Genomic DNA, 23,349 nt, shown 5'->3' with positions numbered 1-23,349 from the left:
GCCTTTTTAACGGCCAAACACAAAGTAGATGGGTCTATATAAATGCTCTACTTCTCCATGTTGAGAAGAGTGGTTGCCATAATGAAGATTCTCAGGTTGGCATCCCTCCTTGGCTGATGGTCTTTCTTGCTTCTAAAATATGTACCTGGTCTTTAGTAAGCTGCATTGTCCCATATGCCCTGGGTTGAGAACTCCTTGCATAACGTCTTCACACTGCCTTTGATCTCAGGCACTGTGTAATTTGTGGGAAGTTATGTAGCCTTGTAAGATGGTCTGATGAAAACATCTGCAAGTTTCTTTCCAGCTCTAAGCTGCAGGTCACTAGTATAATGCTTATGGTGCACTTCTTAAAACCAAGGACAGGACAGAAGGTTATGGACATTGAAAAACCACTTAGCTCAACAGAGAAGCCTACAACTCTGCAATATTCAATGTAAGAAAAGGAAGGACCTGAAGTGTTATCTTCAAAACAAAAAATATAATGTAAATGTTAATTTTCTTGATTTCACTTTACCTGCACATCAAAAAATAAGCATGGAACACTACATAGGATAATGCTGAATGCAAAGTATAGCTCTGTTCTAGCAGAGTTCAGTGAGGTTTATGAATCCAAATAATTAAAGTAATCTGATACTGTATGAGAATCACAGAACAAAGTGTAAAATCACAGGATGATTAAAAGAATTTTGGGGGACGTCATGTTTTTCTTTTGGCCCCAACCATTTCAGAAAAACAGGTATATCTCTCATTCACGGTAACACACAAAAAGGGGAAAAGGAATAATGTAGAGTCTACAGAAAAACAAGAGAAAAACAGAAAGATGAGGCTGACCTTCAGTCCTAGACAGAAAATAAACTCATGTGTAAGTAACACACCATAGTCAAATGTTTAAAATCTTTGATAAAGCCATTTTTTTGCCCTTAGAAAATGTTTTTTAGCCATAGATTTTATGCTTAAGTTATATTTGGCATTTGCATCTATTTTTATCAAATTAATAATCAAAGAGTATTTCACACGCAAATATTACCTGGGCTAAGTAGCAGCCATGATGGCTTGAAGTAGGTTATGAAAATATAAAAGTCTTTCTAAATTCATATTCATCTAAAACTTTGTGCTCAAGTAGACAAGTGAGAAAGATAACCAACTTTGTGCTAGATGAATCATCTTCATGCCACGTTTAACACATTCTGCTCAACAGTGGCAGACAATACAAAGGTTGTATCAGATTTCTTAATGTATTTGCATTTTACTGCTCTCCTTTCTTCACTCTTTATAATCATATGTTTTATTATTTTATTTTTGAAAGTTTTATCGCTTCTCTATCCTTAAACTTACAATGGTCATTCCCATTTGTGTATCTTTGTTTATCCTCCCTCTTTTTTGTTTTTTTTTTTTTCCAGCCAATCTAAAAACCACTCACCCTTCAAAGCTCCTTAGATAATATTGAAAAAAGGAGTCAGTTTCCTGGTCCCCCGATTAGGACATTGAAAAGGATGTGCTTCTACCAAAGGACAGAAACTTGCCAGTGATAAGAAAACCTAAATTGAATTCTGAAGAGAAAGGAGTAACATTCCCCACCCTCACCCCCACCCCAAAATATAAAACTAGAGCTCAGAGAACACAATGAGAAGAAAATAAGTGAGAGCAAGATCTCATCATCAAAGTGGAAGCTATGTGGAGCCATATCAATTACAGCATAAGTGATCGTCACAGTTTCAGCTTCGACCATGCCCGAAAGGGCAGTCATGGAGGTCCTCCAGTGCCGGCAGGAAGGCCTGGGCTCCTGAGGCTGGGAGAGAAACAGCAGCCTCCAGGTTCTCCCCTTGCCCTCAGGCTTCTAGAGACTTCTCAAAGCTGTTCCTCAACTCTGGGACCCCTCTTTCCATGCTGTGTATGTAAGTTGTGAGTAGATACTGGCTCTCACATGGACACGCCTGTCTGCCCAATGCAGGGGAAGATGGTGCTCTTGGCTTCCTTCAGGCAGCCCTCAACCCATCACTCCCTGCAGGGCCTCGGCGTTTGCACATCCCCTGCCTGAGGCCTGAGCCTTCCTGCTCTCAGCACCCTGGGCCGTGGGCTGCTCCCAGGCCGGGCCCTGATCTCCCTTCTGCCCCTGGCTGGGTTGTCGGCCCTGGCCAAGTGAGTGCCTCCCCTTCCTGGGGCCTCAAAGAAAAGTATTTTTACACCTCTCTCTCTTCCTTTTTTATTCAACTGGTTAATAAAGAGCTTGTAGTGAGAAAAAAATTTAATATAAGATTTAGTATATTAATATAAAACCTATATTAACATAGATTTTAATGTAAGTGGCAAATAAGATGTTAAATGTATCTCCAATAATCTGTGGCTTGAATTCTTACCATAAACTGGTAATCAAATGTGAGAGTCTAGCCTTCAAAAAAAACCAAAATAGAACCAAACCATCAGCCAATAGTAACAACTAAAACAAACAGGAGTGAGCCAGGACACTAGCATTGTCAACCTACACTCTACTTGGCATTGTCTGATTGCCGCCGTTTGGGTATTTGTCACTTCCAGAAGGCAGTAGTCTTGAGGGACAGGAGGCAGGACTCCCATGTATGGAATAATTGAGTTAACAAAGACTAAAGTTTCCTTGGTTTCATCCAGGAGTCTCTATTGCCCCAGTGTGTAGAATTTAAATTTTTTTGATTGTGCTGGGTCTTCATTGCAGGCACACAGGCTTAGCTGCCCTGAGGTATGTGGTATTTAAGTTCCCCGACTAGGGGACCTGTGTCCCCTGCATTGGAAGGTGAATTTATAACCACTGGACCACCAAGGAAGTCTAAGACCTGTAGTTTGAATTTCTGTTCCAAGAATGAGGAAGAGGAACAATACAGAGACAGGCTTAGGTGAGGGAGTACTATGTTAGCAAGTGAAAGATTAAATGGTGATTAAGATACTTTGCTTTCTTTTCAAAAAGGTTAATGTTTAAAACTGGTAAGGGTATTAGTGGAACTGCAACTTTTTTTTTTCTAAGTATAGGAAACTCCTATTTGAAGACAAAGAAAACATAGGTATTTGTTTCTGAGACACTCGAGTGGCTGAGTAATCTTTGAAAAATCACAGAAGATGGAACAGAAGTGGTGAAATAGAATACTCCAATACTCTGGCCACCTGATACGAACAGCCAACTCATTAGAAAAGACCCTGATGCTGGGAAAGATTGAGGGTATGACAGAAGATGAGCTGGTTGGATGGCATCACTGATTCAATGCACATGAGTGTGAGCAAACTTTGGAATATAGTGAAAGACAGGGAGGCCTGGCGTGCTGCAGTCCATGGGGTTGCAAAGAGTCAGACGCCACTGAGTGACCGAACAACAAATACCTTAATAATCAAAGCAGGGGGAGAAAGAGACAGATTTTAGAAATTCTAGGTTATTAAATTACATTTAATTAGTCCCATAGTAAATTTCTTATAATGAGATAGTTTTAAAAATCATGTATACCTAGTTTGAATTTACATACAGTAATACTAATCCTTTTTAGGGATTTAGTTTGTTGAATTTTGACAAACTCACAAAGTTGTGTCATGACCACCATTACCCAAAACATTTTCTTGTGATTCGTTTCGGTCAATGACACTTTCCTCACCCCAAGATCCGGGGAATCAGTGTTCTAATTTCTATCGATATAGTTTTTACTTTTCCCCCAAATGTCATATAAATTGAATCATGAAGTCTACAGACTTTTATCACTGGCTCTTTTCACTTTGCCTAATACTTTTGGGATTCATCCAGATGTGGTGTTTATCAATAGATGATTTCTTTTTACTGCTGATAGGTTTTCCATTAAATGGAATTATTGCAATTTGTTTATGTGGTGAACACATCTAAGGCGCTAATATTTTTTAAAAATGGAAGTGATCACTACAGTGCTGCATGGGTTCAGTAATAATAATTGAGTTAACAAAAGCTAAACCTTCCTCAGTTTCCAGTGGAATGCCACAAGACTTTCTCATTAATCCTACTCTGCTCCACATCTTAATTGACAACGTGATTGACAGCATCATGGATTTGTAAGTTAATGGCTGGCATTAGAATAGAGAGGAAAATTCCTGCATTGGATAACAGAACCAAAGTTCTGAAGTACCTTTATGTGGTAAAAAGCTTAGTTGGTGGACTAAATCAATGATGTGAAATTTAGGAGAGATTAAGGAAAACACATCCACTTTCAGTATATTGAGAAAAGGAGACAGCTGACTCGGGCAATTTTCAGGGAAAAGGCTCACCAAACAGTAAGTCAAACCAAAAAACGAGGGTCCAAATGTGAAGTTTGGAGGCTAACTAGTCAGGCTTAGAACTACATTCACCTTGAACTATTTTCTAAGTAGATTCCAGCTCATTTAATTTTCCCATGACTAATTTCACACCGAGGAGCAGACAGATTTTGACAACTACCTGCTAAGAAAACCCAGACTCTTGTAGTTTATAGAACCTGATGTTCTAGAAAATGTAACTTATATTTAACAGTCATCTTCTTAATTTTACTCATGGTTTTAAAAACCCCTATTTTGCTACACCTCTTAATTGACGTTCTCTAGAGCATCTTTCTGCCACATAAACCATCTTCAAATTGGGTCAGTTTAGGCAGGTAGGGAACAGTTTGCTGGATCCAGAGGTGAAACCTTACTTTTGACATTGCCCCTAGTGTTAAAGTATGTTCACATCTCAGCAGTGGGAGAGGTACCAAATGGTAGAACCACCTTTTCCAGGGAGTCTCTGTGTTTGTGTATGCACACATGTACACCCAAGTGACGTATATTGTTTTTATTGACCTGAACATATACTACAGGTATAGATTTAACCTTTTTAAAGGAAAATATATTGCAACAGTTCAAACTGCACTCTATTAATGAGATTAAAAATGAAAAAATTGAGGGACTCCCTGGTGGTCCAGTGGCTAAGAATCTGAGTTCCCAATGCAGGGGGTCTGGATTCCATCCCTGGTCAAAGAACTGGAGCCTACATGTCTCAACTAAGAGTTTACATGCTGCAACTAAGACCTGGCACAGCCAAATAAAGAAATAAATATTTTTTAAAAAAAGAAGAAATTGAGGAGAAATGAAAGCAGTCATAGAGGATGGTAGAGAAGAGATTGCTGCTTGAAAAAGAATAAATTGTTATACTTTTTTCTTTTTCCCTGTGCAATTTTCTAATAAGATGTTATTAACAACCCATCTTTAACTCCAGCAGTATTTATATTTATAAACTACTTGACATTAATCATGAGGAATTATCAGGAGACTTCTATATAATAGAAATTTCACAAACTCCCTGTGATCTCTAGCTAAATGAATATTTTTTGCTTGTGGCTAAATCCTTACGTATTTATCTTTAAAATCTCCAAAGCTTCAGTGCTTACTTGGAATATAGGTTAATATAGGATTCTGAATAAACATCTACGAGAGGAACAAGTAAATATAGTTTACATTTCAACAGCCTTGCTGTCCGCTAGAGACATGTTACAAAGCTTTTTCCATATTGCCCTAATTGTCCTTCAGAAATGTTTTATCATTACTTTAATTGATTTGTCTAAACTAATTTAAATTAAGCTGCTAAGGTAATTTTCTAAAGCATGGCCTAAAGCAAATTTCTATGGAATCTTCCCCTGAATTCTTCCTATCTTGGCAAGAGTTGGGTCTGGCACATGAAAAGACGGATCAACACCACTAATATTAGAGAAATGCAAATCAAAACAACAATGAGACATTACCTCACACTTTTCAGAATTGCTATCAACAAAAAGTCTGCAAGTGACAAATGTTGGTGACGATATGGAGAAAAGGAAAACCTTATACACTGTTGATAGGAATGTAACTTGGTAAAAAACAGTATGGAGGTTTCTCAAAAAACTAAAAATAGAGCTATGATATGATCCAGCAATTCCACTCTTGAGTATACATCCAGAAAAAAAATGAAAGCACTAACACAAAAAGTTACATGTATGCCAATGTTCACAGCATCATTATTTACAATTGCCAACATATGGAAGCAACCCAACTGTCCATCAACAGATGAATTTACAAAGAAGATATGGTAGAGCCACTGCAGGAAAAATTAAAGTCTGCCCTTTTAAGCAATGTGGATGAACCTAGAGAATATCATGCTTAGTGAAATAAATCTGAGAAAGACAAATGCTGTATGAAGTCACTTATATGTGAAATCTAAAAAATAATACAAATAAATGACTATAACAATACAAAAGCAGACTCACAGATATAGAAAACAAACTAGTGGTTACCAGAGGGCAGAGGGAAGGGGAGAGGGGCAAGTTAGGGTTATAGGATTAAGAGATCCAATTATTATGTATAATAGATAAGCAATAAGGATACAGTGTATAGCACAGGGAATTATAGTCATTATCTTATAATACCATTTTTTAAAAAGTCTAAAAATACTGAATCACTGTGCTATATACCTGAAACTAATATAGTACTGTAAGTCAACTGTAATTGAATTTTAAAAAAAGTTGGGCCTGGGGTCCAACATATCCTTCCTACCTACTAAGTAAACACTCTCTAATGGCAGAAAGTGAAGAGGAACTAAACAGCTTCTTGATGAAAGTAAAAGAGGAGCGTGAAAAAGCTGGCTTAAAATTCAACATTAAAAAACTAAGATCATGGCATTTGGTCCCATCATTTCATGACAAATAGAAGGGGAAAAAGTAGAAGCAGTGAGAGATTTTATTTTCTTGGGCTCCAAGATCACTGTGGACAGTAACTATAGCCATGAAATTGAAAGACGCTTGCTCCTTGGAAGGAAAGCTATGACAAACCTAGACAGCATATTAAAAAGCAGAGACATCACTTTGCCTCTCAAAAGTCCATATAGTCAAAGCTATAGTTCTTCCAGTAATCATGTACGATGTGATAGTTGGACCGTAAAGAAGGCTGAGTGCCGAAGAATTGATGCTTTCGAACTGTGATGCTGGAGAAAATTCTTGAGAGTCCCTTGGAAGGCAAGGAGATCAAAGCTGTCAATCCTAAAGGAACTCAACCCTGAATATTCACTACAAGGACGGATGCTGTAGCTGAAGCTCTAATACCGTGGCCACATGATGTGGAGAGCCGACTCTCTGGAAAAGACCCTGATACTGGAAAAGATGGAAGGCAAAAGGAGAAGGAAGCGGCAGAGGATGAATGGTTAAATAGCATCATTGACTCAATGCTCATGAATTTAAGCAAACTCTGTGAGATAGTGAAGGACAGAGGAGCCTGGGGCGCTGTAGTCCATGGGGTCACAAAGAGTCAGACAAGACTCAACAGCTGAACAATAACAACAACAACAAGCAAACCCTAATTTAACAGGATTAAAAGGAAAATGAAAGTCTCATTACTATGCGCCACTGAAGACTGACTCACTTAGTTGTGTCCAACAACCAAGGACAGATTTTTTGGGGGGATACAAAAAGCTGGGAGTAGTAGATACTATTATACTACAAACTAGAAGACTGAAATTCAAGAGGAAATATCCTTGGACTTTCCTGGTGGTCCAGTGGTTAGGACTCTGTGCTTCTACTGCAGGGGGCATAGGTTTGATCCCTGGTCGGGGAACTAAGATCCCATAAACCACATGGCCAAAAACAAAAACAAAAAAAAACAAAAAGAAAGAAAGAAAATTACCATTTAGATAATTAGAGAAAAACCTGATTTTATTTTATCAAAGTTTAACTTTCTATCTGGAAAAGTTTTGGTGTCTGTAAAGGTTGAAATAGTTAGGGCTACTCCTATTATTTTGTTATGTTGCATCATTGCAATGTGTGCTTGCTCTCATGTATCTTTGATTTCCTGAATAGCAGACGGATGCCACTGTCACCAACCTCAGTTCTGCTTTCTGGCCTCCGGGAGGCATGCAGGTAGCAAGACTTAAAGGGAAGATAAGTCTTCTTTTCCTCCTCTCCTGGATTATTCAGTGACTGCAGGTTTGGGTCCAACTGTAGCCTGAAGCTCAGTCTGTCCTCCTCACTACAGTTTTAGGTGGCAGCTGGCAAAATGCCTCCTTCTACTCGTGAGAAAAGCCATGAGGGCAGGAGGCTGGGAAATAGCCTCTGGAGAACGCCAGCAAAGGATTGTGGGGCTTCTCTGCAAAACCTTAGTTCTTTTCAGAACCATGAGGGGAAGATGCTTCATGTCTCCTGAATATAGGTCATGAAGAGAGACCTCAGCCTGAGAATAGCAGCGGGGGCCTTTGCACCCAGAGCTGCTTGATGACATCTATCCTTTGTAGCCTAACTGGATGAGGAAGCAGAGAAAAAGGGAACTGGCTGATTGTGCTTACTGTCTACATAAATTATATTATCCCATAGGCCCAAGGGCTTTTAAAATGGAGGTTGATTGAGGTGCATAATTAAGGTGTATGGTTCTCTCGTAGTGAGGAATTCTTATAGTCCACTCATTAGCAAGGCCTGTTGGCACTCACAAATGTTCTCTGGTTCCTTTGGGTGCTGGTTCTCAACCCTGGATACATGCAAAAATCACCCAGGGACCTTATTTTAAAAATGCCAGTGATCTGGATGGGAGGGGAGTTTAGGGGGAAAATGGATACATGTATATGTATGGCTAAGTCCCGTTGCTGTCCACCTGAAACTATCACAACACTGTTCATCGGCTATGCCCCAAAACAAAATAAAAAGTATTTTAAAAATAGATTAATAAAAAACTCCAACACGTGGGTTCTACCCCAGAGATCCTGATTTAATTGGTTTGGGATGGGTTCAAAACATTAGCATTTTAAAAACAGTATTAAATAGTTTAAATGTAGCTAAGGGAGTTGGTCATGTTCCCTCAGAGCCAAGAAATGACACCCAAATACCACGCTGTCTATCCTCCCTGGGTAAAGGAGGATGGTGAACTTTTCTTACATTTCCCGGCCCAACCTCAGTTCCATGGAATGTGAATAGGTATTCTGAGATAAAACAGTTTCTGTGGTCAAGTTTTGGAGACAGGAGGCTAAGCATTCCTTCTATTCAAAAACAGTTCTGGGAGCTTATACTATGCTAATTGCACTAGCTTCTTCTAGAGAGGAGTATGGTAGTCAGAGTTTCTTGAGCCAGAAAACACTAGACCATGCCACTTTCAAGGAGTAGCTCATGGAACTATGAAACTCACCTTGGAGAAATGCATTTATGACTGTTCTGAACCTCTGCCAGGTTGCCTGTTTGCATGTGCTGCCTGTCTACCACCCTAAAGTCACATTTCTCCTGTATTTTTCAACCACTTAACTCTGAGGTCCCAAAGAGATTGGGTCCTTATGATTCCATTTTACTGCACTCCAGCTCATTAGTAAAGGAAGCTAAGGATGTAATAATTTCACACACATTAGGAGAGACCGAAGTCAATCACATCCAAGTCAACCTTTTGAAGGTAAAGACTTTTTTTTTTTTTTTGATCTGTGCCCTATTTTTAACATATGGAAAAAGAGCTTTTCAGGATAAATTAACCATGTCTTTATATGTCTCCCTATCAGACAACTCATATTTTCTATGTAGAATAGGGGAAGGAAAATGCTAAGCTGAGGACTCTTGCGCTTTCTTAGATGAACTGTACTTGACTGTTCACTTTTGGGGGAGTTTTTTTTTAATTGGGGTAACATTGTTTTATAACATTATGTAAGTTTCACATGCACATTATATTTCTACTTCTGTATATGCAACAGTGTCCTTATTACCTAATATTTAGTTTCTATCAGCTGTTGACTTTTTTAAACAATTTGCCAAAACATAAAGAGAAGAAATAAGATCATGTGGAAACACAACATAAATGATTGATTTAGCAGTAAATGGAGAATAGAATAAAGAAGCCTAGAAAGAGCCTTAGAGATCACCCAGTTTAACTGTGTCAGTTTACAGATGAACCTGCAGAGGCCAGACTGGTAAATGTCTGCTCTAAACCCACATTTCCAGCTGGTAACCAAGAGAAGACTGAGCTAGACCTTTTGACACCCATCCTGAGCGTCTCCTACGATCTCATGCTGTCTCTTCCCCCATCCAAAGATAGAAATTATTTAAATAAAAATTTACCAAATTATTCACATGTAATAGTTAGGAAACAGTGTTATAATTTTTTATAACTGTTGCATCCAGGCTGAACCTAAAACTCCACTAAAATGTTATCAAATGACCTGCAATAGATGCTTGTATGTTCGTATCTCTTTCAGCATTTGGTTTGGGGCCATGCACCTTGGGAAGTGGGCTTCCCTGGTGGCTCAGTCGGTGAAGAATCTGCCTGCAATGAAGGAGACCTGGTTTGATCCTTGGGTCGGGAAGGTCCCCTGGAGGAGGAAATGGCAACCCACTCCAGTATGATTGCTTAGGAATTCCCAGGGACAGAGGAGCCCGGCAGGCTACAGTCCATGGGGTCGCAAGAGTTGGACATGACTGAGCGACTAAACCACCACCGCTTTATGAAGTGTAATAAATGTTGGCAACTGATTTACACTTTAATTTCCTGCTTAACATTAAATGAAGGTAAGTAATTTAATGTAGATTCACTCAAGAAAGGCATCGTGGTTTCACTTGTCTGCTAGGGAAAACAGTTGTCTGTTTTATTTTTTAGTCTCTATTTCTTTCTATTGAAAGTTTTACTTCAAGGGAAATGGGTTTTTTCTCTAATGTAAATACAGACTATCCTTTTTAACTTAAGTAGTGAATAAGACCTGACCACTTACAGGTATGTTTTTCTTTGCAGTTGTGAATGTAAGTACATTTTTGGAGTTTAAGTTTTAAAGTTTAATTTCAACCTTACAAAAAGGAGTTTAAGTTTGCAAAGCATAAGATTTTTTCCCCTTCACAATTCAGGCCTATTATTTCCAATATTCTTAAATAAAATAGTCTTCGAAGTGGCCTTGAACTGGCAAAACACCCTGAAGGAGGCCTAATGATTCTATTTCTTAAATCCAAGCCTAGTCATGTAATTTATTTTATGATGTTTTTCTTTGGGGGTTGGAGATTGGAGATTTAATTGAAATTTAAATTGAAATTACTTCTCTTCTGCCATTAAAAATGCTTTCACAAGATTAATAAAATAGCCCCCTCCTGATTACCTTCCCCACCATTTTTCCATCGCAAGAAAATTTTAAAAATAAAAGCAAACAACAAAAACAGGATACCTCTTAGGCTCCTTGGAGAGGAAGACCAAATGTGCTCACATTAGTAGAGACACATATCCTATCTTCCATGTGTCGCCAAGCCAGAGCACTCAGAAAATACTAGTCAAGTTGACTGGAGTGCATGTTATGTGTGGAGCACAAAGAAAAGGAGGAAGAATAGCCCAGAAAGAGAAAACTCAGAGAGACATGAGAGCTGCCTTTAGAAACTGGAAGGGAAACAGGATTAAACGGACTCTGTGGGGCCCCCGAGGAGTAGAATGTTAGGAAGACAGATGTTGCCTCAGTGGAAGGAAGGCATTTCTAATAGAGCTGTCAGAGCTAGAAGGGATGCCAAGGCAAGAAAAGAGCTGCCTATCATGGGAAGGTTTTGAGCCTGGAATGGGTGACAACTTGACAGGGATGTTGGAGGGACGATCCAAATGTTGAAGGAGAGTGGGCAACTTGAGAGGCCTTCCAACACTGAGAATCAATGATGAAAATTTTATCACCGGCAAACACAGATATCTAGGAAGCCTAGGCCTTTCTTATTTCCAAAGTGTTACAGGAGTTGTAGGAGGGTCTATTTCTAAGAAGATGTGATGTCAGTACACTTTGTGACTCAAAGAGAAGAATTTAAGTGCATTGATCATTTCACTTCCTCAGCCTATGATTCAATTAAAATACCATGGCCCTGGGAAGGAACCAGGGGAGAATACATACAAGACTTAACAGAGTTAGCATCATAATCTACATTTAGTAAAATATTTATTGGGCACATACTAGTGTTAGGAGCTTCCCCAATGGCTCAAGCAGTAAAGAATGTGCCTGCAATGCAGGAGACATGGGTTCAATCCCTGGGTCGGGAAGATCCCCTAGAGAAGGAAATGGCAACCCACTCCAGCATTCTTGCCTGCAGAATCCCATGGACAGAGGAGCCTGGCAGGCTACAGTCTGTAGGGTCGCAAAGATTTGGATACAACAGAGCATGCACACACATTCATTCATTTACTAGTGCTAAGTACTGTGGATCTAAAGAGGAAATCCTTCAAGTACCTGCTGTATAGCACAGGGAACTATACTCAATATTTTGTAATAACTTATAAGGGAAAAGAATCTGAAAAAAGATATATATGTATGTATAACTGAATCACTGTGCTGTACACCTGAAACTAACATGATTGTAAGTCAACTGCACTTCAACTATAAAAGTATTTACAGTAAAAAGAAAGAAGAAAGCCTTTCCAAATTACCCCAGGTAACTACCTGCATTCTGCTTAACCCTCTGTTATAAGTTCCCTCTCTCTTATATTTTAAATCTTTGTATGTAATTGTCTTCCACATTAGAAGTTCTTACAGATGGGACAATTCTTAGTCATCTTCGCAGCACCTGCCATTAGCATGGGAAAATACAAGAAAAAATAAAATAGGCTCCCAAGGTGGGTGTTGAGAAAGAAAACGTCCTGGTTCTTCTGATGGGCTGTTTTCTCTGAATTAAGTATTAGGAAGGGCTTCCCTGGTGGCTCAGCTGGTAAAGAGTCTGCCTGCAGTGTGGGAGACCTAGGTTCGATCCCTGGGTTGGGAAGATCCCCTGGAGAAGGAATGGCAACCCACTCCAGTATTCTTCCCTGGAGAATCCCATTAGAAACAGTCTAACTTCCTCCCTTTATTTATGTTGTTCAATGTGCTTTCACTTGACTTCAGATTCAAGGATATTATGAGAACATAAGAACAAAGATGGGAAAAGTTATTAATTTCCTGAGCTCTTCAAGAAGGGAAGCCCTAACATTTCAGAAAATCAGGGTTTGGGTTTCTACCTGAATGGTGTCTGTAGGGGCATCTTCAGATTTTTATCAATCATCTTCCCCTTTCCAGTAGGTATTGTGGTGTCTGCTATGTTTTCTAAAGCAATATACACTTTGGATGGCACTCAGTAAATTATAAATAACGAATAAACCTGCCTCCTGTCATTTTGATAGAAACAAGCAGCATTCCGGGCTGTGAGTCAATCAGCAGAAGGGTCACTGCTCTGCCCACAGTTTCCCAGAGCGCCCTGATATGTCAGCTACCACAGAAAACTGGAAGTAGTTATTTGGGCTTCACAAGGCCAGTTCATTTCCTAGCTCTACCTGGATATATTCAATCTGTTGAAAGTAATCCAGAGTTCTCCAGATATCAAAGCAGCCACCCTGGAAGGTGTAATTCAAGAAGTTCGCATTGGGAAGGAGATTTTGATCAAATAAAATAGTGTAGCACAACTTGATGCTATGAGTTAGAGTTGTCTCTATGCCTGTCTAACTACACTGTTTCCTTACTTCTTTCTCAGCCAGCACTCAGCAAAAACAGTGGAAATCAATCTCTCCCAATGGACTGCTTTCAATGTCAGATGTAATATATTTCCTTTCTAAGTCATTTTTCTCTTGAGCTGATGCTTCTATCAAAATTAAAGTTACCACTATCAGTTAGGAAATTATGAAATAGATACCCTCCACGCTAACACATTGCTACCCAGATTATTAGTAAGATAATAGGTATAGAATTTCTTTAATTCACTAGTGTACAAGACAGAACTTTACATAATTCTCAGTCACTTTAAAAATTAATTAGAATTCTTTTTACTTCTAAGGGAAAAAAAGCTAGTAGTCTAGGAATATCCTAGGACTGTGGTTCTTCAAGCTGTCTAACTATGAGAATCAACTTCAGATTTTGCAAATTATACAGATGCCTGACTCCAATCTGAGACCTGACCTATTAAATCAGATTTTTAAGAATGTACGTCAGGTTTCAATATTTTTAAAAAGCTCCAAGAGAAATTCCACTATGAAGCCACATTTAAGCACTACAGTTTTAAAGTGGAGAGTCTTTTTCCAAGGTCGGGCAACAAACTGGACTTTACGGTCCTATTAAGATATTTTATTGAGGCTACTTTTAATAAATGCATAGTAAAAACCAAAAAGTACACATTTAAATTCAGTTTACAGCAGGAAACTTAAATTTGGATTTTAATTGGAAATGTCAACCATGTTTAAACCCTTTGTTTAAAAAAAAATTGTTTAAGACATGCAAAAAAGTGAAGTTGGACACATCTTATACTGTATACAAAAGTTAACTCAAAATGGATCAAAGACCTAAACATAAGGCCTAAAACCATAAAACTCTTAGAAGAAAACCTACTAGGGGGAAAGCTTCATGACACTGAAATGGCAAGGATTCCCTGAATATGACACCAAAAACACAGGCAACAAAAGCAAAAATAGGCAAATTGAACTACATCAAAAACCTCTGCACATCAAAGAATACCACAGCATAAAGAGGCAACCTGTAGAGTGGGAGAAAATACTGACAAATCATATGTCTAATATGGGCTTTATATACAGATTTATAAAGAACAACAACCCAACAGAAAGCAATCAGATTTACAAATGGCAAAGGATGTGAATAAATATCTTTCCAAAGATTTCACAGAAATAAATAGCCAACAAGCATATTAAAAGATGTTTAACATCATAATCATTAAGGAAATACAAATCAAAACATCAATGAAATATCACTTCACACTCATTAGGGTAACTACTACCTACCCCCCAAATAAAACCACAATGGCAAATAACAAGGCGGGGTGAGGAGGTGGAGGTGATAGAACCCTGTGCACTGTTGGTGGGAAGGTAAAATGGTACAGCCACATTAGAAAACAATATGACATTTTCTCAAAAACTAAAAATAGAACTACCATATGACATAGTGATTCCACTACTGGACATATACATAAAAAAATTGACAGCAGGATCTCCAAGACATATTTGCACGTGCATGTTCAGAGTAGCACTATTCACAATAGCCAAGAAGTGGAAGCAACCCAAGTATCCATGAGTACTTGAATCCAAGAATATCCATACTTGGATGAATGGATAAGCAAAATGTGGTTTATGCATACAGAAGAATACCATTTAGTCTTAAAGGGAAGGAAATTTAATATGTGCTGAAACATACATGAACCTTGAGGACATTATGCAAAGTGAAATAAACCAGTCACAAAAAGACAAATACTTATCAATTTACTTATACGAAGTATTTAGTCAAATTCATAGAGACAGAAAGTAGAATGGTGGTTGTCAAGGGTTGGGGGGAAGGGGAAATTTGTTGTTTAATGATTATAGAGTTTCAGATTTGCAAAATGAAAAAGTCCTGGAGATTGGTTGCCTAAAAATGTGAATATACTGAATACTACTGAATTAGAAATCATTAAGATGGTAAATTTTGTGTTTTTTTTTTTAACCGCAATTTTTAAAATGATATAATTTAGGAAAATTGTTATAGGGTAAATTTTGGTTAAGTGATTTCTAGCGTCAAACCATCTGCCATTATGAAATCCAGATTTCATCAAAATAAATAATCTGGGTGTAGTTAAAGCAAAATAAATGAAAAAATCTGACAAACATTAAAAAAGTATAGTAAATGAGAGTTAAAACTTTCTGATGGCAAACTACTCAGCATATAAATAACAACACCAAAATTTTATAGGTGATACTTTTATAAGTAGATATACCAGGTAATGTTGAATGTTTTAAGATATGATTATACATTTCAAATTGCTGTGATTGAGAATCTGCAGCCATACATCTTCTCAAGAGTTTTATACCCAGAATGTAATCTCTCCCTTTTTTCTTTAAACTGAGAATAAGGAGGAGGTAATTTACCATACATTTAGCTCTTCTCCAGGAAACATCAGACTAGCTTCTCTGGGTAATTCTAGACTAGAATTCTGCATATTCTGCATGGGTAGAAACCAAACAGCATATAAAGCACACTAGAAAACATTCAGCCCAAGTGTGGCAATGAACATTTTCTCTAAAGGATCCTGAGACATTAAGCTGGCAGTGACTAAAATTATTAACAAATCATCAGATTGTGCCTGTGCTAAGCAAACAAATGGTTGCTGATATTCAATTTACACATTGATGTGTAGTCTGTTTTGAGCCTGATAAAGGACAGACTACTGTCCAATAAAAGCTGCAACATCTGTGATTGGAAATGACCTAGTAGATATGACAAGAGAGCCCCAGTTCTCTGTATTTGAACAGTGAATTCCTTCTTAGAGTAAATTCGTAACTCGACAAACTTCCTTAAATCCAGAATTAAACTTGTATAAAAAAGTTTTGAATTGAACTTCTGTTGAAATTATCTCTTTAGTATGTATACAAATAAAACTATGGAAAATATTTGTACAGATATGATAGTGGAAACCTTTAAACTTGGATCAGTGGTGCAGTAAACAGCGTATTATTTATCAAATGCTTACTCTATGTTCATTTTCTCATTTAGCTCACTGCCACCATATAACGGAGGGGTTCTTATTCCATCTAAAGCTGGAGAAAGATAAGCTTGAGAAGAGTACATAGATTACCCCAAATAACCCAGTTCAAACGTACTAGGGGTCTGGATTCAAAGACAAGTTCCCTTGACTGCAAAACCTTTTGCTCTTACCAATGGGCACTATACTTTCTCCAGTTTCAGCACACTCACCTTCACTAACCCAACTGAACGGTGGGAGAAAAGTCCTGGGAACATATACTACATTTGGTGCATTTTTAGAAGATAAACTCTAAGTTTAGTTTTCAGAGATGTGTCTGTTACATCTTGAGGAGCATTGTGATACATGAAAACTTAAGTATTCTTTTTTGACAATCTCTAAATTGCATATAAAATTCTAATTTACTTAAATACCCACTACTTTATATAATGGAATATCCTCTTCAAAGGGATTATAGTCATCAAGAGGTATCAAAAACTTTTTAAAGTTTAATGTATGTTAGTCTTTCCTTAGCCTTGTTTTTTTTTTTTTAAACTAAATGATAGTAATAAAAAAAGAGGATAAATATTTTAATTGGTGAGAAATACCATGTTGGCATTAGAATTCTCGAGTTTTACAATTGGAAGTCACCTGAAAAATTATCATATTCTTTTTCACATTGCATTCAGGGCATAAATTAATCAGGAAAAATAGTCCAAAGTATCTCAGAAAATTAAAGATACGCTTTCAATAATGTGTCCTGGGTTCTTTGAAATATGTTTTTGTGGTCTAACTTAAGAACCATTAACTGAGGTGTACAATTTCTAACTGCAGAGAAATCATTAACATAGTCCTGGAAAAATCAGTCGATGATCGCCTACTAATTTCATCTGTCCATTCAACAATTTATCTAATCAAGATAAAGAACTACTTAAAGGATTTCAGTATCCTAATCTGAAAGTGTTATTGTTTGAAATAACAGTGCTCACTCTCAAAGTCACAAAATCTTGGAAATCACACAAAAACATACATTTCTGATCCAAAGTGCTTTATGCTTTATTTATCTTTACAATTTGATCTTAGATGCTTGGAATTTCAAAAAATTCAGGCAACATCATATAAATATATATGTTATTTCTAAATGGAACTGTGGCAGGACTACAAACATGCCTCGGTTAGTAAAGACTGTTTTAACAATTGAAAAGAGAGTCAATAGGGGAGAATGGGGGGAGGGATAGTTAGGGAATTTGGGATGGACAGGTACACACTGCTATATTTAAAATGGGTAACCAACAAGGACCTATGGCATAGCACATGGAACTCTGCTCAATGTTATGCGGCAGCTTGGATGAGAGGGGAGTTTAGGGGAGAATAGATACACGTATATATATGGCTGAGTCCCTTTGCTGTGCACCTGAAACTATTAATTATTATTATTAATCAGCTATTAATTAGCTATCCCCCAATACAAAAGAAAAAGCTTTTTAAAAAAGGGGAATCCAACCAAATTGGAAAACCAGTCTTACCTGAAATGTGTTAAGTGTCTCTGAATGTCAAGGTCTAGAATTGGAGTGGGTCTGGAGGATCCCAGCGGTGATCTATCTTGGCTCAAGAGGTCTTGAAATTCTTTACAAATTTGTCTAAGATGAAAGACTCAAAGTTAAGGTTGAATTCTTTAAAGAGGGTTTTAATTTCATTCCATGATATCTTTCCAAAAGTTTGTTTTCTCTTTTAAAAGAAGGCTTGATAAAATTTCACAAAACAACCTCTGAAGTTCCATCTAAAGCATACAGGTGAGGAGGGACGAATTGACAGAATAACACTGAAACATATACATTAACATATGACAGCCAGTTGGAATTTGCTATAATGAAGCTGGGAGCTCAAACCCAGCACTCTGTGACAACCTAGAGGGGTGAGGTAGAGTGGGAGTTGGGAAGGAGGTTCAAGAGGGAGGGGACATATGCATGCATATGGCTGATTCATCTTGATGTTTGGCAGAAAATAACATAATATTGTAAAGCAATTATTCTCTTATTAAAAAGAAATTTGTAAAAAAAACATACAGATGAGGTTCACAATGGCAACTATGTCTCAAGTACTATAAGATGATCATTTAAATATATTAAAAAATTTAAATGGACGTTAAAACATTGCTTTAGTTCTTTTATTAGGATATTTGAATATTTTTGATAATTGAATAAACTAATTTATAAGTTGGCAAATCAAATGCCTTACTGTTTAAACAATAGAATGAGTTACGATAAAGTTAAAGCTGAGGAAGAAATGAGGAAAAAGCAAGTATGGAAAAATTTAGCTTACGCTAAGCAATTCAGGTACATCACACACGAAACTGTATCTGGAGAAGTTTCAGAATTTCAACCTTGATGTTTGATTCTTCTTCTTAACTCACTGACTTAGGAGAGCCTCCAGACTTAAAAACAGATGACAACTTTGTAGATTTCCTTTAGGTAATTATCATATCTTATTATGACAGCTACTGAGTTATTATTTTTATGCTTGATTTCATTCTTATTTAAATTGTTATTTATGAAGCTACAGTAAGCAATATTTTTAAGCAAAATGTCACATTATGAATTATGTAATGCACAAGATGATCTTTGATGAATCATAAATTCTAACTTTATCACTTACGTCATTGTCCTTAAGGACATAATTTTTTAGCTGATGTTTGAATTTCAAGTTCTGTTTTTCCTTTTGACTATCAATGTTATGCTATCAATTAAAACTCCCTAACTATTCTGCTTTACCCTAATGCAGATTAGTGTTAATCATACTGAGTTCTAAATTCAATGAAGAAGTTTATTCATGTTTTTCATAAATCAAATAAATGTTTTGTCGGGTACATTTTTCGATTCCCAAAACTGTGTAACTCATTTCTATTCCTCTCTTTAAATAATTGTCTAATAACAATCAAAGTATTTGGTTAATCAACAAAGCCCTGGAAACAATGAGGAATTAGGAGGCTAATGGCATTTAATGAGCCCTTCGTACAATTGTGTATTTGGCAATATAATTAAATAGAACAGAATCTGTTATTCATAGAGGTAAAAAAAAATATGCAAGCCAATATGCCAAGGCAGATCAGTAACTGGGTCTCTCATCTAAAGAATTTTGAATTTTGCATATATTTTGGATACAGTTGTCAACAGTCTTGTGAACAAAGGTGAACTGATTAGAATGTAATGAATATCCATTTAGACTATTTAATTTCAGCTTTGAACATTTTATTTGAAAACAGCCAATGCTTTACTGCTGGAAAAATTAGAAACTACTCAGAACACGTGTTGGATGCACTAATATGTTGCAGAAAGGCATTAATTCCAAAACTCTCCTTACTTCATCTACTTATATTAATGACTATTTTGTATTTAGTACATTTTCTATGACTGCATAGTCTCTGGTTCTTCAATTCTTCATACGGTCTAATAAAAAGATGGAATGGATATAAATAACCACAAAGACAAATTATTTTGTCTGTCTCTTAATTTCTAGATGTTTATAGCCTATCTACTCTTATATAAAATAAAGTAATTTGAATTAGTGAATTCAATTCTTGCTTAACATTTAATGGTCTGCTAATGTCCAGCTATGGGCAGAGGAATCAAAGAAAATTACATGTTCTTGAAATATTTTTTGAAATTAAAGTTCAAAATATCACCTAAAATAATATATACTACTTAGATCCCAGGTAACAGGGAAATACTACTCCTTATTGAATCCACTACTTTAAAATAGATGTCTCTGTATAACTTGGACAAATATGAAAGTATTGATGCTTCTCTTACTTCTCCTAAGTTCTTCTAGTGTTTACTTCTATGAAAACAAAATCCCAGCATCCATTTGAACGCACTGGCTTCCAAACACTCAAACAGAGTGATGGGAATTCTTAAGAAAATGGGAACTTGTGTTTGGAATGGTAATGGTAGCACTGTTGTGGATGGTAGGGGTGGACAGCTATAAAGACATTTCTGGAGGAAGGAGGACAAAAAGGATTTCTCTGGATCAGGGGGGTGAAATTGTTGGAATATACACAATAAAACCACAATCAAGTAATTTTGAGGTATAAAACATGAAGGTGTTTTATTTTGGGTAATTAGTGTTGGGGGATAATAGTATCAGTCAGAGGTATCACATGGCTACCATATTGGGAAATCTGTAAAATCCTGCCAGTTACAATGCTTTGGGAACACCTAGAAGATACTACCTAACTTCTAGCACTATATATTTCTCTTAATCTGTAACAACTTGTTATAGTCTCCTGAGATTACATTAAGGATAGAAATGAACAAATGACATGTGTTGGGTTGGCCACAAAGTTCATTCAGGTTTTTTTTATAACAACTTTCAGTTCCTTCTGGAAAAACTGAAATAAGGTGGATGAAGACCCCTCTGAGTCAAAAACTGCTGGAAGAGGGAAAGAGTAGAAACAAAGCAGAAGTGAAGATGCCCAGGGGGATAAACGGCACAAAAAAATCTAGGTTTAGGTCTTTTTACTAACAAGTATTTAGGAACTTCCCCACCACAAAGCTCATCTCAAAATTTTAAATCCAAATGTTATATCTCTCACAACGTTCTTTCTCTAACTCTTGGTCTTCGTTCTCTTTCTGCTATTCCTTTCCCCTTTATCTCCTTGCTTTGTCTTTTCTTTTGCCCTTCCTTCTGTTTCCCTTCTCTCTGGGGGCAAGATGAGAGAACTATCTAGTACTCTCAGAAAAGCAATGAATAAATATATCTGAAACCCAAGCAGTGACAGCCATGAGCAGCACAAACACCAAATAAGGGGTTTGCATTTCTTGGACAAGCCTGTTGGGTATCCCATATAAAACCTTAAATTTTAAAAAAGACCTATCTCATATTGGATGAGGTAGAAAGAGGGATATTTAGTTTTTGTTTTATGCATTTTGAGACCATTTACATTTTAGCCAACATATCATAAGGTCATTTTTTGAAGCAATGCTTCTAACACTATCTACCATATACTTTCTCTTTAGAAGTTTCTCCCAAATAAGAAACTAATTTATAAATGCTAAGTTAATCAGCTGGAACTATTAGTTCTAAAATCTGAACATAGAGTTAGGAAATTAAACAGGACTATTAATAGTCTATATGTAGCAATAACTTATTTTAGTAAAGAGAAGAGAGCAAGAATTAGCTACCACTTGAAAGATTTTGGTCTAAAAATCTGAATGCAACTTGAACAGTACTTAAATACTTAAGCAGTACTTCTGCTGGGTTTTCACAGAGTAAATGGTATTTCTTCCTTTAATTATCAATAAGTTTTCAAGTTTGAGGGAATATGGAATCATCTTATGCAAGCCTCCTCCTTTCTGCATCATTTCTCTCATTATCTTAATTCATATTTTAATTGAGCTTTTTACAATTTTCAGAAGTTCTCATACATTCTTTTTCTTCTTGGCAATATCACATGAAAGCCGGGGCAGACAGGGATCATTTGCTTAATCATATACAGGGAAAATATGAGGGCATTGACGCCAATCCTGGATCCCAGAGGTCTCCCTGTTACCTCTCATGTATCTGGGTCCTCAATTTTTGTCACACTCCCTGAACACTTCTAGTGTTTTCAGATCTTTATCCTCATTTACTGTGGCACAGTGAGTGGCTTAGACCAAATTACATATTTAATACCAACTAACTGGCATATCTGCCTGGAACTTGCATCTTCTAAACACATTTTTCTCCTAAGAGTTCCTGTTATTCTGAAGAGGTTTTCTAAGAACTTTCATCAGGGTCAATGGTAGCTCCATCACTAACACAATTGGCAAATCTTGCTACAGGTACCATGTTGAGGAGGTCCTTGTTTAATATATCTAGCTGCTGGTGTGTGAGACCCTCTTGTTTTAGAGAACGGATGTTTTCTAGACTGTTTTCCCTCATTCAAAGAAAATGAAAAAACAGGATGAAGGCACGTAGAGGCTTCCCCATTCTGCTTACTTGGTGGCTAGGATCATCTTTTTTCTTGCTGTCTGTTCTTTCTGTTCCATATGTTGTCTGGCAAGATGTTCTCCTACTGCTTTGGCTGGAAACTCTGTTTCACACGTGTAGCCAAAATCTCGAGCCAAGTGTAACGCCTCGCCTGTTGGCAGACAGTAAAAGTCAGTTTCTCACTGATGTCCACACTCAACAAGAGAACACCTTCCCTTTCCTCAAGCCTCATTCCTGGCTGTGGGTCAAATGGATCATTTTTCCCATTCATTGTAAACAATCCAAGAGGAAAGGAGCTTTGGGGGGTGGCGTGGGGTGAAACAGAGACAGAAGCTACTTATCAGGTAGGGGTATGTGGAAAATTGTAGGAGGAAAACCAGAACCACAGTCAAGGAGTTCTGACTCCCCGTAAGTCTCTGACTATTAGACGAGACAGACATCAGAGATCCTACATCTTATGCCCTGGGGAAAAAGCTCTATGGGCATGTCATTTTGTTGTTGCTCAACCTATAACCTATTCTCAATGTAGCTGAAATATTCAGATATCTTTTCCATGATATCTTCCCTTGTGGCTTCCATAATAGCTTCTCTTGTGGCTCAGCTGGTAAAGAATCCACCTGCAATGCAGGAGACCTGAGTTTGATCCCTGGGTTGGGAAGATCCCCTGGAGAAGGGAAAGGCTACCCACTCCAGTGCTCTGGCCTGGAGAATTTCATGGAATTCCATGGGGTCCATGAGGTCACAAAGAGTTAGACACGACTGAGCAACTTTCACTTTCACCTCACTGCCTTTTCCATGAGACCTATCAAAACATTGACAAACGGTCCACATAACTTTTCAAAGAATTTGGAACACTTTGGAAAGGCAAATAATTGAATTATGTCAATTTCATAACATTATGTTGCTAAAGAAAGCATACTGCATAATTATAGTACTAGCATTGTCAGGCTTTATGGTGAGCCTCAGTACCTTTTAGCACTATGTAGAGTGC

The 23,349-nt window shown here is 37.3% G+C and overlaps 1 protein-coding gene and 1 long non-coding RNA gene across 2 annotated transcripts in view; one reads left to right on the top strand and one right to left on the bottom strand.

Annotated features, from left to right (window-relative positions):
- Positions 1–2,249, top strand: part of LOC145517716 (uncharacterized) — a 60,018-nt gene extending 57,769 nt beyond the window's left edge. The window contains exon 5 of the long non-coding RNA XR_014062280.1: positions 1,401–2,249. This is a non-coding gene — a long non-coding RNA (uncharacterized LOC145517716). The remainder of the gene's footprint in view (positions 1–1,400) is intronic.
- TFAP2D (transcription factor AP-2 delta) overlaps positions 1–23,349 on the bottom strand; it is a 62,081-nt gene that overhangs the window by 4,062 nt on the left and 34,670 nt on the right. The window contains exons 6-7 of the mRNA XM_081520829.1: positions 22,368–22,509; positions 17,918–18,031 (exon numbers count right to left, since the gene is read on the bottom strand). Coding sequence (XP_081376955.1) covers positions 17,918–18,031; positions 22,368–22,509 — 256 coding nt within the window. The remainder of the gene's footprint in view (positions 1–17,917; positions 18,032–22,367; positions 22,510–23,349) is intronic.

The sequence above is a fragment of the Giraffa tippelskirchi genome, chromosome 8 (assembly GCF_054371585.1).
Source record: "Giraffa tippelskirchi isolate mGirTip1 chromosome 8, T2T-mGirTip1v1.2.pri, whole genome shotgun sequence".
NCBI lineage: Eukaryota > Metazoa > Chordata > Mammalia > Artiodactyla > Giraffidae > Giraffa > Giraffa tippelskirchi.
This window is presented reverse-complemented; position numbering and strand designations above follow the sequence as displayed.